General features: G+C 36.5%; 1 protein-coding gene across 1 annotated transcript in view; it reads right to left on the reverse strand.

Moving 5' to 3' along the window:
* The window catches only part of LOC126808776 (neurogenic locus Notch protein), a 429,826-nt gene that overhangs the window by 245,483 nt on the left and 169,038 nt on the right, over positions 1-15,305 (reverse strand). Inside the window, exons 16-24 of the mRNA XM_056102639.1 lie at positions 15,190-15,296; positions 14,936-15,055; positions 14,428-14,559; positions 13,794-14,087; positions 13,362-13,490; positions 13,015-13,149; positions 5,726-6,052; positions 4,765-4,920; positions 88-198 (exon numbers count right to left, since the gene is read on the reverse strand). Coding sequence (XP_055958614.1) covers positions 88-198; positions 4,765-4,920; positions 5,726-6,052; positions 13,015-13,149; positions 13,362-13,490; positions 13,794-14,087; positions 14,428-14,559; positions 14,936-15,055; positions 15,190-15,296 — 1,511 coding nt within the window. The remainder of the gene's footprint in view (positions 1-87; positions 199-4,764; positions 4,921-5,725; positions 6,053-13,014; positions 13,150-13,361; positions 13,491-13,793; positions 14,088-14,427; positions 14,560-14,935; positions 15,056-15,189; positions 15,297-15,305) is intronic.

The raw sequence follows: 15,305 nt of genomic DNA on the forward strand, positions 1-15,305 counted from the left end.
TAGATCATAGACAAGTGTCCTTGAACTTTACCGGGTAAGTCAATCTAGATTGTCCAGCCAGGTGTTATTAATTTATTCTATACTTACGTATTTCACATCGGGGACCTGAATATACGACCGGACAATTACACATATATCTACCCTCTCTTCTTAAACATGTTCCACCATTCAAACAGTTACTCATGAAGTCCGAACAATCTAAAAAAATAAAAGTAACGACCATAAACAACTGAATGATTTGAAATATACTAAGCAGCAAAAGAACCGTCAGGTTGGTATGTTACTCTGAATAGACGCATTGCATAAAACTTGCCAACTTTACCTGAGCAATAAGGCTCTTTCCCAAACACAGAATTGAACCCAGGAAATATTGTCAAAAACGCAATCTGACTTCTGAGACGGTAATGTGTTCTCCATGATTTTCATGTAACTCATGCTGCACGTGCTGTTCACACTACAACGTGAGCAGCATACAACGACTCACAACAGTTCAGAGGAACCAGGCGCTTGGAAGATTCGACGTTGGCCACACTGACCAAGCCGTTGCCAATCACTTCCAGGTCAATGTTCGGACCATCTACAGGCTTCAGCAACGCTTTCGGGCCACCAACACCACGGATGATCGCTCCCGAACTGGTAAACCAAGGGTTACCACAAGGCGACAAAACCGCCATGTTGTACGACAGCACGTGAAGAATCCCTTCACACAGGCATCTGAGACAGCACGTCAGACAGTGGGAACACACGGGAGACCCATCGGTACCGATACAGTGCGCAGACGTCTCACCAGAGAGAACATCCATTGCCGTAGACATACCGTGGACCGAACCTCACCCCTCGCCATCGATGTTAACGTCTACAGTTTGCCCAACAACACCAGAACTGGCGACACGGGCAATGGAGAACTGTTCTATTCACAGATGAGAGTCGGTATTGCGGATCAACTGCAGATGGCGTTATTCTTATGGATAGGTCCAAGCATAATGGTTTGGGGTGGAATCGGCAGAGAGAGGAAGCGGCATCACACAAGTGCGCTACATCGATGAAGCTCTTAGACCCCACGTCATACCACATTTCCCACGTCATCGAAACAACGTTGTCCAGCATGACCACGCCCGTGCCTACACCGAAAGAGTTACTCGGGACGTTCTACAGCAGAACGGTGACAACGTTATGCACTGGCCAGCCCTTAGTCCGGACTTAAATCCGATAGAACATCTTTCGGATAAAATTGAGAGGAGACTTAATAACGTCGTACCGAGACAAAATACAGCCGATGGATTGCGCCAGGCTTTTCTGAGAGTGTGGTTCCAGGTGCCAATGGCGTTCATCAATCGTCTGGTCCACTCCATGTACAGACGCAGTGCTGCTGCTATTGACACTCCCTGTGGACACACCAGGTACTGATGTACAGACTGTGTACAGACTCTAAACCTTCTCGTAATGTCTTGGAAATGTGATGAATTAATCACTAATGTGTCAGCATAATGTTCACAAAAATTGCTTTGATCCATTTAGTAAGTCGTTATCTAGAATTTTTTGATCAAAGTACCTCTCTGATTTTGAAATCGTACTGACGTTTTTGTTGCTGTTGGGTAAAATTTGTTCTAAATTGTTAATGGTGATGAATTCTTTATGAAGTTAATTTGTATTTATTTCTATTTTTAAAAAATATTCATATATTCATATATATAAATACAATTATGAGCTTGTTTAGCATGATCCAAGGTTTCAACATTGATTCACTTGTAGTCATCAAGCATAATGTAAGATACAGTTAAGGAATAAATTTATTTATATACATACAATAAAACTACCTTTTTAGTGATAATTAGTGAGGAACTCCCCACTTTCCAAGGTTATAATTACTGGGTTAAAATTATTTACAAAACAAAACAACTAATTACTTACAAATTTGTATGAGACTATTCGAGGATAGGAAATTAAAGGAGCGTGAAAAAGGAAATTGCTTAAACAAAAACTGCTACATATAGACCTTTATAACATTATATATACTCTTCAAAAAAGTAGGGGATATTGAAATGCAAATACCTATGCAGGTTGTGATATGATAAATAGTCATGGACAATTGACATGGTTTGAGAGTATGTTCACAGACGAAGAACTTATAGCCCCAACAGAACCATTGAGCTGCACATGCGACATGCGACACGCAATAGCGCCATACACGTGGGAGGGGTTCATTGTCAAATTTGACACTTCGAGGAAGGGTTGATGAAAACTGCCGCGTGCTGGTTTATCTATCCATGGTAGCATTCATATTGGCTCTTGCATAAGATTTACTGTTTGGCGTATCTTTGCTTTAGTGTGTGGACCGACAACACTCCAAGAATTGGTCGTGACACTGGAAGAGGAGTGGGTCAGATTGCCCCAAATCGTGAATGGACGGTTGATGTGAAGCATGCAGCGACGAATTGCTGAATGTCTGAGGATTTGTGGAGTAATTACTCATTATTAAGACAAAAATCAAAAACGTCCATTTTCAGTTTTGACGGGGTATCTCTTTGTGAGTGAAATGGGGCCGCCAGATAAGTCGCTCATATGCACTGTTTATGTTCATGTGTAGGCAATTGGCCTGTTATTAACATACACTGGTTACCTCTAAAAAATACACCAGTGCATTTCCGCAGTTTTGTATCGTTCTGAATATCCCCTAGTTTTTTTTAAGAGTATACAATAGCAAACACTGATAACCCAATCCGTTATAGCAACATTTTAAACTATCTATGAAATAAAAATCATTGTTACAATCTTGTATACCCATATCCACAGTTATATTGGCGACTACTATCGAACACACCCCTAGTTTCATATCTAACAAAAATACATTCAAAATTGAGTTTAATTTGTCTATCAAGTGACATGTGATCTGATAAAGAATCATCCCATCCAATACAGCATACATTTTACAACAACAACAAACCAATGCTTCCACTCCACCCGATTTCTATGCGTTATGATTCATTCTAAAATATGTTTTCGATAATGGGACTAAGGCCCTATATTAATTAAACCTAACAGGGGGGGGGGGGCTCATTCGGTTCTAGATATAAAAAAGGAGCCTAGGATAAAGTTCTTGCTGAACAGAGGTAAAATAAATAGATAATAAGATAACGCTCTAAATGGCTAACTGTGAGGATAATAAAATAAATCTCACAACATATGAAGAGCAAGATGATTATTGAAATGGGTGTTGATAAAACAGTTGAGAGAGATAATTCTCTAGATGAGTGGAGACTGAGATAAAACTCTAGATGAGTGGAGACGAAGACAAATCTCCAATTAAGTTGAGAGTTGAGACAATGGATACTATTTCGCCCGCATATTCCAGACATGTCCTACGCGATTGTCCAAACGTCCGACCAGGAATATGCCCAATCGGACATCAAGATATGGTGAATAATATTCAACATTCCATAGCCAACGCGGAAGTTGGCTATGCCTTTTACGAGTGATTAAATTACCAATGTAATTTTAAAATACCATTTTATGAAGAAAAAACCATGTTTAGATATCACGACCATTTCGATTTCGTTTTCTATTGTACAAACGAAGTGAACTAAAAGCCGGTACGAGAAATTTGAAAAGTAGCGAGGACCACCTAATTTTTTGTACTAATAAACATTATTCAGAACAGGATATGCTACCAAATATACATATTTCTAGCTGACGTCCATTAAAGGGAATATAAGCTTATTGACCTTGTTTCCTGAAGCGGACAACAACTTCTGGTGACCTAATTCTGGACTATGTTGACCCAAATAAAAATGTACAATGTGCAAAATTTTGAAATAGCATCCCTAGTTGAGACTAAGATAAATCTCTAAATGAGTTCAGACTCCGATAAATCAAATCTCCAGATGAGTTGAGAATTCAGATTAAGATAAATCTCCTGATGAGTGGGAACTGAGAAAAATCTCTAGATGCGTCTAAAATAAATTTCCAGATGAGTGAAGACTAAGATAAATCTCTAGATGAATGGAGACTGAAATAAACCTCTAGTGGAAACTAATGATTAGACAGTATGAGCAGCATCCTTTGTAATTATATGTTGAATTTGTCGGATTGACTGCAATGGAAGTTGAGACTAAGATAAATCTATAAATGTGTTCAGACTCAGATAAACCAAATCTCCAGATGAGCTGAAAATTCAGACTAAGATAAATCTCCAGATGAGTTGGAACTGAGAAAAATCTCTAGATGTGTCTAACATAAATCTCCAGATGAGTGAAGACTAAGATAAATATTCAGATGAGTAGAGACTGAAATAAACCTCTAGTGGAAACTAATGATTAATCTGTATGAGCAGCATCCTTTGTAATTACATGTTGAATTTGGCGGATTGACCTGCAATGGAAGTAGCAGATGGTATGTAGCTGATTGACATGGTTTTCCGTACTAAGCTCAGAATCAAAATGGACACCAAGATCCTTAACCGAGTCAAAACTATATATTTGAGAATCAACAATTTGGATGGTAAATGTAGATTTATTTGAAAGCTGTCTGAAGTTGAATTGGTCCCAATAACCATAAACTCTGTTTTGTCATCATTTAGTTTGAGCATATTATTGGTCATCTATGATTTAATATCTTTTTATTTTTTGTACACGGTGGGATTCTATTAAATGAATCTCAATCTGTGGAGTCCAGCTGTCAACAATTTTTGTATCATCCACGTAACAGAGGTATAGAAGCTAATGCTTTTTAAGCATATCTTGGCAACACTGTCATGTAAATACTTACTTGTATGTGATTGGTTCACAGGACGAAGACATTGATAACCGAATCCATTAGAACAACATTTTAAATTATCTCCACAATCATGATCGTTATTACATTCTTGTATTCCTATACCAAAAGTTCCAGGGGCTACTCGTGGACACATTCCTGGTTTCATATCTGAAATAAATTATAAAACATGTAGAGACTGACTACGATAATGCTTTGGATGAGAGAAACCCAATACAATACTCCACATGGATGAAGACTGAGACGCATCTTGACAAGCAGATACAGGAAGCCAAGAGTGTTACCAATAACTAAGTCATATTGGGATTAACATGGTATATGTTTTTCCATATAATTCACTTGCAAGCAAGTGTATAGGGCCTAGAGGAAACTAGAGTACCCAGAGAAAACCCACAATGTTTGGCGAGCAATCCTACTCCTAGTCAGATGCTAACTTAAACATGGAATTGATCCCATAATTTTCAGAGAGAGCAGACCTCAAAATCTACAGTAGGAGCTCCTGCGTAGAAGATAACCAAAGTGTCATCAAAACAAGTGGTTTAATTACAAAAATATAAGGTCTGATAAACATACACCAAGGGCATTATATTAATGACCAAAATGATCTGAGACTATAACAAGAGCATCGCTAACGCTGCAATATACGTCCACATTCCTGCTTTGATTGATATGGTACTTTTTAAAATGAAGAGAATGAAATATGAAATGTAAATGTAAAGTTTCAAGATGATCACCCCCCCCCCTCACACACACACACACCCATTAATGACATGTGCAGGATTTTTGAAAGTAGCATAGGAAAATATGCTCCCCACCCCCATACGGTCCGCTCCCCATGCAATATGTTAGTAAAATTAGTCAGCTATTGGGCATTCCAGATAGCCTTTTCTGGCTGTGTGGGTTTTTTTTATGGTAGAAGCCAGAATGTGCCATAGTTTGAAATATAAAATATTACCAGTAGTAATGTTGGGACTGTTAGAACGTGAACAGTTGGGCAGTCCATCATAGGAAGGTCGGGCATCGGGGAGCGGCTGATAATGTCCATCCGTACAATAGCATAGTTTTCTCGTAGTGTTTAGTATGTCCACGGTACACCCAACATTCAATGGTTTCCCAGTTCCGGAACAAGATGGTCGCCACATGGTCTTCATGTTGATGTTGCTGGCCATATCTCTAATCATTTGACCAACATTGAAGAATGAGATTGTTAGAGATCCATTTAAATACTGTTCTGCAACCACTGACAACTCGTGCAGTCTTTGACATGTTGTCAAAAGACTATCTGAAAATAGATAGAAAAGAACCCAAATTAAATGAACAGTTGTGTATGTCATAAGATGTTGTATTCTTTTGTTTTAACAGTAGATGGGAAAAAAATGATAAGCACAATAAAACCTGTAAGACAGGCACAATATCCTTCTACACTAAAAAAGCAAATATAAGCCTTCAATCCATACGCATTAAAAAAAATTCACTAACGGAAATAATGGTTCAAACTTTGTTAGAATCAGTCTCTTGATTTCTGTCTTTGAACATCAGTACGCTAGAAAAGAATAACTTGATATCCATTGAATTTAGATTTGGTTACTATCTAAAGAACACCTTTCCGCCCTTATATTTTTAAAATTGATATATTAACCTTCTGGTATATATACTAAGGAATTAACAAGGCTCTGTACACATATTCTCACCAAACATCAAAAGAAATCCTTTTGATGTAATCTGACTATATATATATACCAAGGGATGGGCGATGTTTCTATATTTTGGTTACAACCGGTATGAAAATTCTAGTAATGAATATATCGCCATGTAAAACTAGAGCATCGCTAACGCTGCAATATACGTCCACATTCCTGCTTTGATTGATATGGTACTTTTTAAAATGAACAGAATGAAATAGGAAATAACTGCAATGACTGCTATATGATAAAGAAGGCTATGCGTTGAGTTTGTTTTGCCAAATTTAGAGACTAAATATTAACAAAAAAAGTGGGTGTGACACCGCCTCAGGGGGTCGAGGCATGCACGAAAATAAATAGTTGCTGTCTTTACGGTATAAGGAATAGATATGCAAAGTTCCAAGATGATCCATTCAGATAATAAATACAAAACATGGGCGTGGCTATGTCTCTGAGGCTTGGATTTGGAACAATATAAATAATAATAATAATAATATGTACATTTATATAGCGCTAGTACTCCATGCACAGAGGCATGCTCACAGCGCATATAATTTAATTAATTTGATTAATCCTGATAACATTTCTCAAAATGATGGGTTTTAAGTCTTGATTTAAAACAAGAAAGAGTTTGAGATGATTTAATGATTTCCGGTGGATACTTCCACTGTTTAGGCGCATTCACTTAGAACGATCTGTATCCGAATAATTTTAGCGGAGTTTACGCGAGGGAACGTGTATTTGCACAAGGTCGGAGAAGTATTTTGGAGTTAATCCATTTACACACGATTTTTCGACTTTTTGATTTTCAGTCCCTTTTTTGTCCGATTCCAATTATTTCAATGTCTTATTGGGTGGTTTCATGCAAAAGACTGCCGACGGGACTCTCCGTAGAGACGGTTTAAGAAAAATTGTAGGTCAGCGTGCCATATTTTTCGAACTGATCATCAAAACGGTATCAACTTTTTGCGTTTTTTTTTTCTAAATATCGGACATTATTTCGACTAATTCCTCTTTACAAACCATTGTCGGGATAGCTTTACCTAAAGGTTTGGGCATATACCTTCATGTTAAAGAAGTTTCAAAAACATCGATTTGGTCGTAAAAAATTAAGGGTTAGAAAATGGGGGAAAAAATTGGAAAAATAAATGGCGATAACTCTGAATGAAACTAATATTGTGGAATTGGATTGACTTCCAATATTCAAATGTAGGTCAAACTTGACAATTTTGAGAAGAAAAAAAATTGTCTCTTAAACAATTTTTTTTTAATTTTCGGACGTAAAATGACAGCGACGAAGTTTCGAAATTTCAAAATATTCAACTGTTATCTTCTTGGAAAAGTCTCATGGTTTCGCAAATGTCATTTGTTTCAAAATAGGTGAAGAACTGACGAACCTACGGCCAATTTTTGACTTTGGTCTTTTCGGCCACTTCCGGTCTACGCAAAAGTTTCAAAAATAGTTTATCAAGTAACCACCACATGGTTTCCTGGTCGAAAATTAGGTACCATATCGGTATCTGTTACAGACACTGAGAAATAGGCTCCCGCGGTAACAAAATAATAATACTAATTTTACTAATCATAATAATTTTAGTAATAACATAGTCTTTCAGACCCGCAAGCAGCACTGAGCCGTCTTTCAGGAATCAGACAGGAAGAGTGTCTAAGATAGCCAATTTAATTCTTTTGATCCGGTTACATCCGACGGAGAAATCGCGTTTTTCGCAAAAGTACCCATTTTTGACGTTGGATTTCAAAATATCGAATATTTTTTCGACTACTCCCGGATTTCATATCATTGTCGGGATACATATAGCAAGTGGTCTTGATACTTAACTTTCAGAAACATTAATTGGGCATTTTAAATAAAAAAAAACCACAGAAAATTAGAAGAGCATTTTCAGTAATTTAACGATTTTTCGACTTTTTTCAAAGATTGAGGCCCTTTTTGGACCCCTTATATCATTCGAGGCTTTTACATTTGGATTCCCACCCTAGATCCCCGAAAGAGCGATAACTCTTAATGAAACTTATATGACTGGAATCGGATGGACTTCAGATATCCAAATATGTAGATCAAATTTCAAAATTTTGAAAAATAAAAAAATTGTCTCGTAAACAACGTATTATCAATTTTCGAACGATAGAACTCAACGACGGAGTTTCAAAATTTCGAAATGTTCAACTGCTATCTTTTATTTTTATTTTAATTATTTTTAGAATAGATAAAGAACTTTAGAAACCACAGCCAAATTCCGGTTTTCGAACATTCGGGAACTTCCATTCCAGGTAGGAGTCACGTGGTTTTCCATCAAAAATTGAAACCCCTTATCGATATCTTTTATAGTCTTCGAGATATAGGCCTTGGCGGTAAAGAATAATAATAAATAATATTAATCTTAGTAATGACAATAACTGCAATAGTAATAGTAACTACAATAGTAACTGAAAGCCTAACAACAATAATCTTAGTAATCACAATAATAATAATAATTTTAGTAATAACAATAGTTTTTCAGACGAAAGTCCGAAAGCTTAATAAACGAAGCAGAGGGGTCTCTAATTCATTAATTTTCTTTTTAAGTATTTGGAGTGTCTGGGCTGTGGGGATATTAGTGAACAGGTCTACTACATCATATGAAATAATGGTGCCGGTTGATGGGACGGGTGCCAGTTTTTGGCAAAAGTCGCTGGTGTCGGCAATGAAGGACTCTGCTGATTTTCCAAGTGGTGCCAAAAGACGGGTTAAGAATTTTGATGTATTGTAATATACGGAGTCTCGGGAACAAACCAATAAGCGAGCCTTAACCGGGTTCTTGTGAATCTTGATGGTGGCTCGTGCATATGGTGGTCTGGGGTGGGAGGGATTCGGATTATAGTAAAGTGCTAGTGTGATCTGCTTTTTGTCTTTCAATGATGTAGGAAATTTTCGCAGCTTGGTTTCATCGGTGGCTGTGGGATCTTTCCTGATTTTTTGGTAGGTTTTGGTGTCTTGAAGTAGGTTGTTCACAGTATCTACATAGTCATTGGTGTCCATAATCACAGTAGCTTTACCTTTGTCAGCAGGGATGATGGTGATATTGGAGTCTGCTTTAAATTCTTTTAGAGCTAGCTGTTGGGATTTGGATAGGTTATTGGTTTGAGGTTTGGTTTTCAAAAGTATATTCGAGATCTGATGCCTGAGATAATCCACCTTGCCACCTGGTGCTAGTTGACGCAACCCCTTTTCTATATTTGTGATGTAATCGTCATGATTCTTCAGTCTAGATACAGGAATGAATTTTAGGCCTTTGGATAATAGAGTGATTTGATCATCGGTGAGATTAGTTGAAATTAGGTTAACAACTGTTTTTGTGAGGTACTCATCAGAAGCAGACTTAATATACAGTATTTATATTTTTATAATTTAATTTTGAATTTTTTAATTTATTATTATTTTTCTTTACACCTGCATCCGCGACCACTCTTGTTCACTTATACATACACACTTCTATTTATATTATTGTTTATCTATAGCTCAGGTTAATTGGTTTTCCATTAACAGTGTTAATTCACTGATCTTTATAAATATAGCATTCACCTTTTCATCCCTGTAAGAGATTTCTGTTGTGTAGGTTTAGTTCCTAATTGCATTTGATTATTATCTTTGTTGCATATTCTGTATATATATTTGCCAACACTTCACATATCTGTATCATTTGCTTGATAAACACGAGAATATCCTCGTCGAAACGTCGCTTAGTATCAAACTCAGTAATTGTGTATCCATAAAATTGTACCTTGTGTTACAGAATAGTTTTAACAACTGGTCTTGATACCACAAGTTTCAGAAAGATCCATAGGAAAGTTTTAAAAAAAGACCAAAAATGGAAGAGCACTTTCGGTAATTTAACGATTTTTCGACTTTTTTCAAAGATCGCGGACCTTTTTGGACCCTTTATATCATCTTCTACATTTGGATTCACACCCGAGAAATGGGGAAATTTCGGAAATAAATGGTATCATCTAAAGGACATTAAAATCCAAACATGTTCCAGCCTACTACGCCCCTTGAAATCATAACAGAAAAAATTGTTGCAATTAAGTCGCCTATATGATGTTTGTATACCCGGAAAATCAAATAATCCCTCTAATAGACCATAGAATACGATGCCAAGTGGTAATACGTCCGCCGTTGGGGCGTTTTCGAGATATTCGCGATCAAAGGTCAAATGAGGTCATATACACTAAACGTGAATACGTACATTAAGCAATTCTTGTATCATGCTGAAAATGATCGAAACTGGTCACTCTTTCAATAAAAATGTAAACTTGCTAAATTCACCTTTCTTCTTTATGATCACGGAGGTGAAAAGGTCAAATTTTCCGTTTTTGCACTAGGAAGATTTAACACAATACACGTCGGTGTAAAATTTAAAAATGAAAGAGAAACCTGCTCTAATAATAGGAACATTTGAAATTCATCTTTAGGGGGTCTTAGCGCGCACCGTACGTTTACTTTGGAATGTCGAAAAAGATCTTGCCTAACAGGTCTCAACCTGTTTAAAATACAGATCTATATTTCGTTGCGTTTTTTATGCTTTCGATGGCCTACACTACATGAAGATCTGACCAGTTGTAGTGAGAGGTCGCGTCAGGGGTCTTACGAGCGGCTTTTGATCCTATGACGTCAGACACGGATTAATCAATCAGCGTTGACGTTTTTAGTGGTTTACCCACAGTTCCTTGTGTTTAGTGATTAGTTTCGATCATTTTCAGCATGTTCTCCTAATACAAGAATGGCTGCGTATTCACTTTCAGTATAAATGACCTCATTTGACCTTTTACCCACGAATGTCTGTTTTTTGTCCATTCTATAAGTCTAAAGTCAGTGTTAATTTATGTGCTGTAGATAATAATTTAGAAGACCAAATTCGTAGATATTTCATAACCATTATGAAACAGAATTGCCTTTCAGTGATCGAACAGTGAATAAGTCAAATAATAAATTAAAGGCCGAGTTGTTGCATATAAGTTAAGAAAACGTTTGCTTAGTGATACAGTGCTGAATAAAAATTATTTAGGTTTTATGAACAATTTAGTTGAGAAGAATTATTTATTTCGTGGTTTATCCGCAAGTGACGTGATGAACGCTGAGTGGTTGTATAGTCTAGAATTCCTACGTAAACCCAGCAGTGAGTGGCCCAGTTATCCAGTAGCAGAATCAGACTGTTAATGTTACAAATGTGAATGTTGTCAGTGATGACTCTCTTAGAACATTATTCAGACTGGGTTCGTCTTAAACGTGCGATTGCCTTGTGGTTAAGATTTCGTAAAATATTAATACTGAAATCTAAAATCGTGATAAAGACAGACTTGATAAAATCTAGTTAATGCAGAATGTCAGTATACCATATAACGCGAAACTTCAGTTAATACTTCCCAGAGTGAACCATGTATCAAACTTGATAGTGAAATATTGTCATCAAAAGGTATGTCACCAGGGCAGAAATCATACCTTGGCCGAATTGAGACTGAATTGTTGGATTAATTAAAGTCATGTGAAAAAATGTGTCATATGTAGAAAACTACAATCTCGTGTAGGTGAACAAAAAATGGTCAATTTGAAGTGAAAGTAGGGCGAGTTACACGAAAGAGATATGAAGTTGTGGTGGCATGTTTTTCCTCGCGTGTTATTCACATTGAAGTGACAGACTCTATGGACACAATTACAAGCGCATGTATTTAGTGCTCTTTGGCGTTTCATGGTGAGACGTGGATCGTGTAAAGAAATATACTCAGGCAATGAAACACATTTGGTAGGAGCTAATACAGAACTTAACGCTTCATTACAGGAATTAGATCAAGAAGAAATGCAGAAATTTTCTTTGAAACACAACTTTAAGTGGCATTGTAAGATATTGAATGCGACGTGGATCTTGCAAAGAAATATACTCCGACAATGGAACTCATTTGGTAGGAGCTAATACAGAACTTAAAGTTTCATTACAGGAATTAGATCAAGAAGAAATGCAGACATTTTCTTTGAAGCACAACTTTAAGCGGTGTTGTAATCCCACAGCTGCTTGACATCATGGGAAAGACAAATTCGCACTATACGAAATATATTGAATGCCATTTTGAACGAATAGTTTATTAAAACTTGTAAAAGTGATGATCAGTTGAGAACTTTTCTTTGTGAAGTTGAATCAATTGTCAACCTTTAACTGGAGTATCTGAGGACCCAAGTGATTATGATGTGATTACTCCTAATAGTCCGTTATTGTTAAAACCAACCGCTAGTTTTCCTCCAGGAGTGTTTTGTAAAAAAGACATATTATATTCATTAACATTACAAAGTGTTATTATTTCAAGTGTTATCCCGTGATTTGATTGACCGTTGTCCTGTCTATCTGGTTTGCCAGCCCACCCCGAATAACACGTCACGGGAGAGGGTCAACAGCTTTTCTTACTCACACCAGTCAAATTAAACATACAGTCCTGTATTCAATCCTGGAATTAAAGTCAATCTGTGGGAGTTATTATCTGTCCAGTATTAGAGCGAATTGAAACAACAAACCATTTCCAGATCGGTCACAGAAGGGTCCGGTTATTCCAGCAGGACAGTTGCAGAATTTTCCAGTTTCCAGATCTCCTAGACATAAACCTCCTTTCGAACTACACGGATTAATTTCTAACCCAGCACAGACGGACACTGCAACATAAAATATAACATGTCAACTGAACTTAATACAAGGCAGCTTTCAAGTAACTTTACATTTAACTATAAGAAGCAATGGGTGGCAAGCAGTAGTAAATGATTTCATATTGCTTTCTAGAACACCTGATACCACTTTCAAATTACATATATTTGACAATTGTACTTTTATATTCAGAGGTCAAAGTTCAAATCTGTAACATATTTACCTTCACATGTAGAACCATAAAAACCAGGTTTGCATTCACACCAGTACGATTCGTTGTTGTAGTCGTAAGACATGTGGCACACACCTTCATTACGGCATGGGTTGGAGTTACATAACCCATTCACTACAGCTGAAATTGTAACAAGTTAAAGAACATTAACCATTGTTTTGAACATCTGCCACTGAACATAATTCTGTTAAACCATCAAACGTGGATGGTTTAAACTATTCGACAATGCACTCAGCCACCAATGGTAAAACTTAGAGAAATTGTATTTTGTAAGAGACTGTAAGGTGTATCTTATGCATGGTCATACAGTATATCTTTTCAACAGGTTAGCTGATTGCAGCAGTTCACCGAATCTTGCATCCAGTTAAGACCAATATATCAACCTTTTCTTAACTGAAAGAACGAACTGGCACAAAATCTAACCTGAACAATTTGGTTGTTGTGTAGACTCGTATGAATATTTCAGTCGGTCTCCATATGGGTCAACGCAATAATATATCTTCTGTGTTAGATTAAATACGTTAAACTCCATCATGATAGGTGAGTATGTTCCCCGGTCTGTACAATTCGGCATCTGTAACCAACTTACATTAATATCACGTAAAATATGAGAAACAGACGTATTGAGTTGATATGGTGTAGGAGTTTTACCGCCTAATATTTCCATGATATATTTGATCAATCTTCTTCTCTTAGGACATTCACCATACACTGATTCTGGAAAATACAAAGGTTATAAAATAATAATACGAAAGTCATCACACATGATGTGTTTTTCAATCGAATTTCAACTGTGCACATGGGAATTCTGTTTTGTGTCAAATCTGAAGATGCTGGTCTTTGCCAGGAGCTTCTTACTGCACAACTGACAAAGGGAAATCCATGCTGCCAAATCCAATTAAGTTTTGGCTATCTCGATTTATATATTAGTTAAAACAAAAAAAAAATTATTGTCATTTATTAATATTTTATAGTATCAATATTCCCATTATTAGCATACATATCATAAAGATAGTGATAACAATGTAATAATATAATAAATATCAGTCAAGCTTACCATAATCATTAACTTCACAGAATATACCTTCACGTTTTAAGGGACAGGTACACATATCACCCGTTTCTATGAGACCCAAACATTTTCCATACGGACCACATGGATCAGAGGTAAAATAGTCACAAAGACGTGCTGAAATAACACACCATATTATTCACTACAATGTTCCTTTATAAATAAACAATTCTCAGTTAATATTGATGAACAACTAACCAAATCTTCTTCACGAATTGGACCACATAACAGTACTATTATTTGCTTGAAAACGATATCTGTATGTGTATCGAAACGTAGCATGTTAATAAATTCAGAAGTAGTATATCCATATAAGTGTGTTTTATTTATAACAGTACTAGTTCGTGGAATGGAAAGACCAGGTCTTTTAATGAACAATACTAATCTTTTCATTATTATGATAAATCAAAACAAACTGTGTAGTGTCAAATAGGATTTCTATGTTTTCCCATTACTTTGAGACTGGTGTCATTCCGAACAACTAAATACTGACCTTGACAGTTATCACCGTATCGTCCCTCGTAACACTGACATGTATAACCTCTGGTTGAATTCATATCATTAAAACAGGAACCACCATTACTACATGGATTATTCATACATGGATCCATAACTAAAATAAAAATAAAACCATCAATAGTGTTGATGTTGCCATTGCCATGGCGTTTATGGAGAGGGTGGACGGATGGAGGGGATATGGGTGTAACATGAGATCAAACAATTTATTAAAAAGAAAAGGTTACTTACCTTGTCCGCATAAATTTTGTACATAAGATTTAGCTTGTTCCATAGCAGATGTAAAATTGGAACAGTTCCTCAGATGGCCTGCACATCTTAGATAATCATTCAGTAAACTAAAAAAA

Source organism: Patella vulgata, chromosome 1, assembly GCF_932274485.2.
Source record: "Patella vulgata chromosome 1, xgPatVulg1.2, whole genome shotgun sequence".
Classification (NCBI taxonomy): domain Eukaryota; kingdom Metazoa; phylum Mollusca; class Gastropoda; family Patellidae; genus Patella; species Patella vulgata.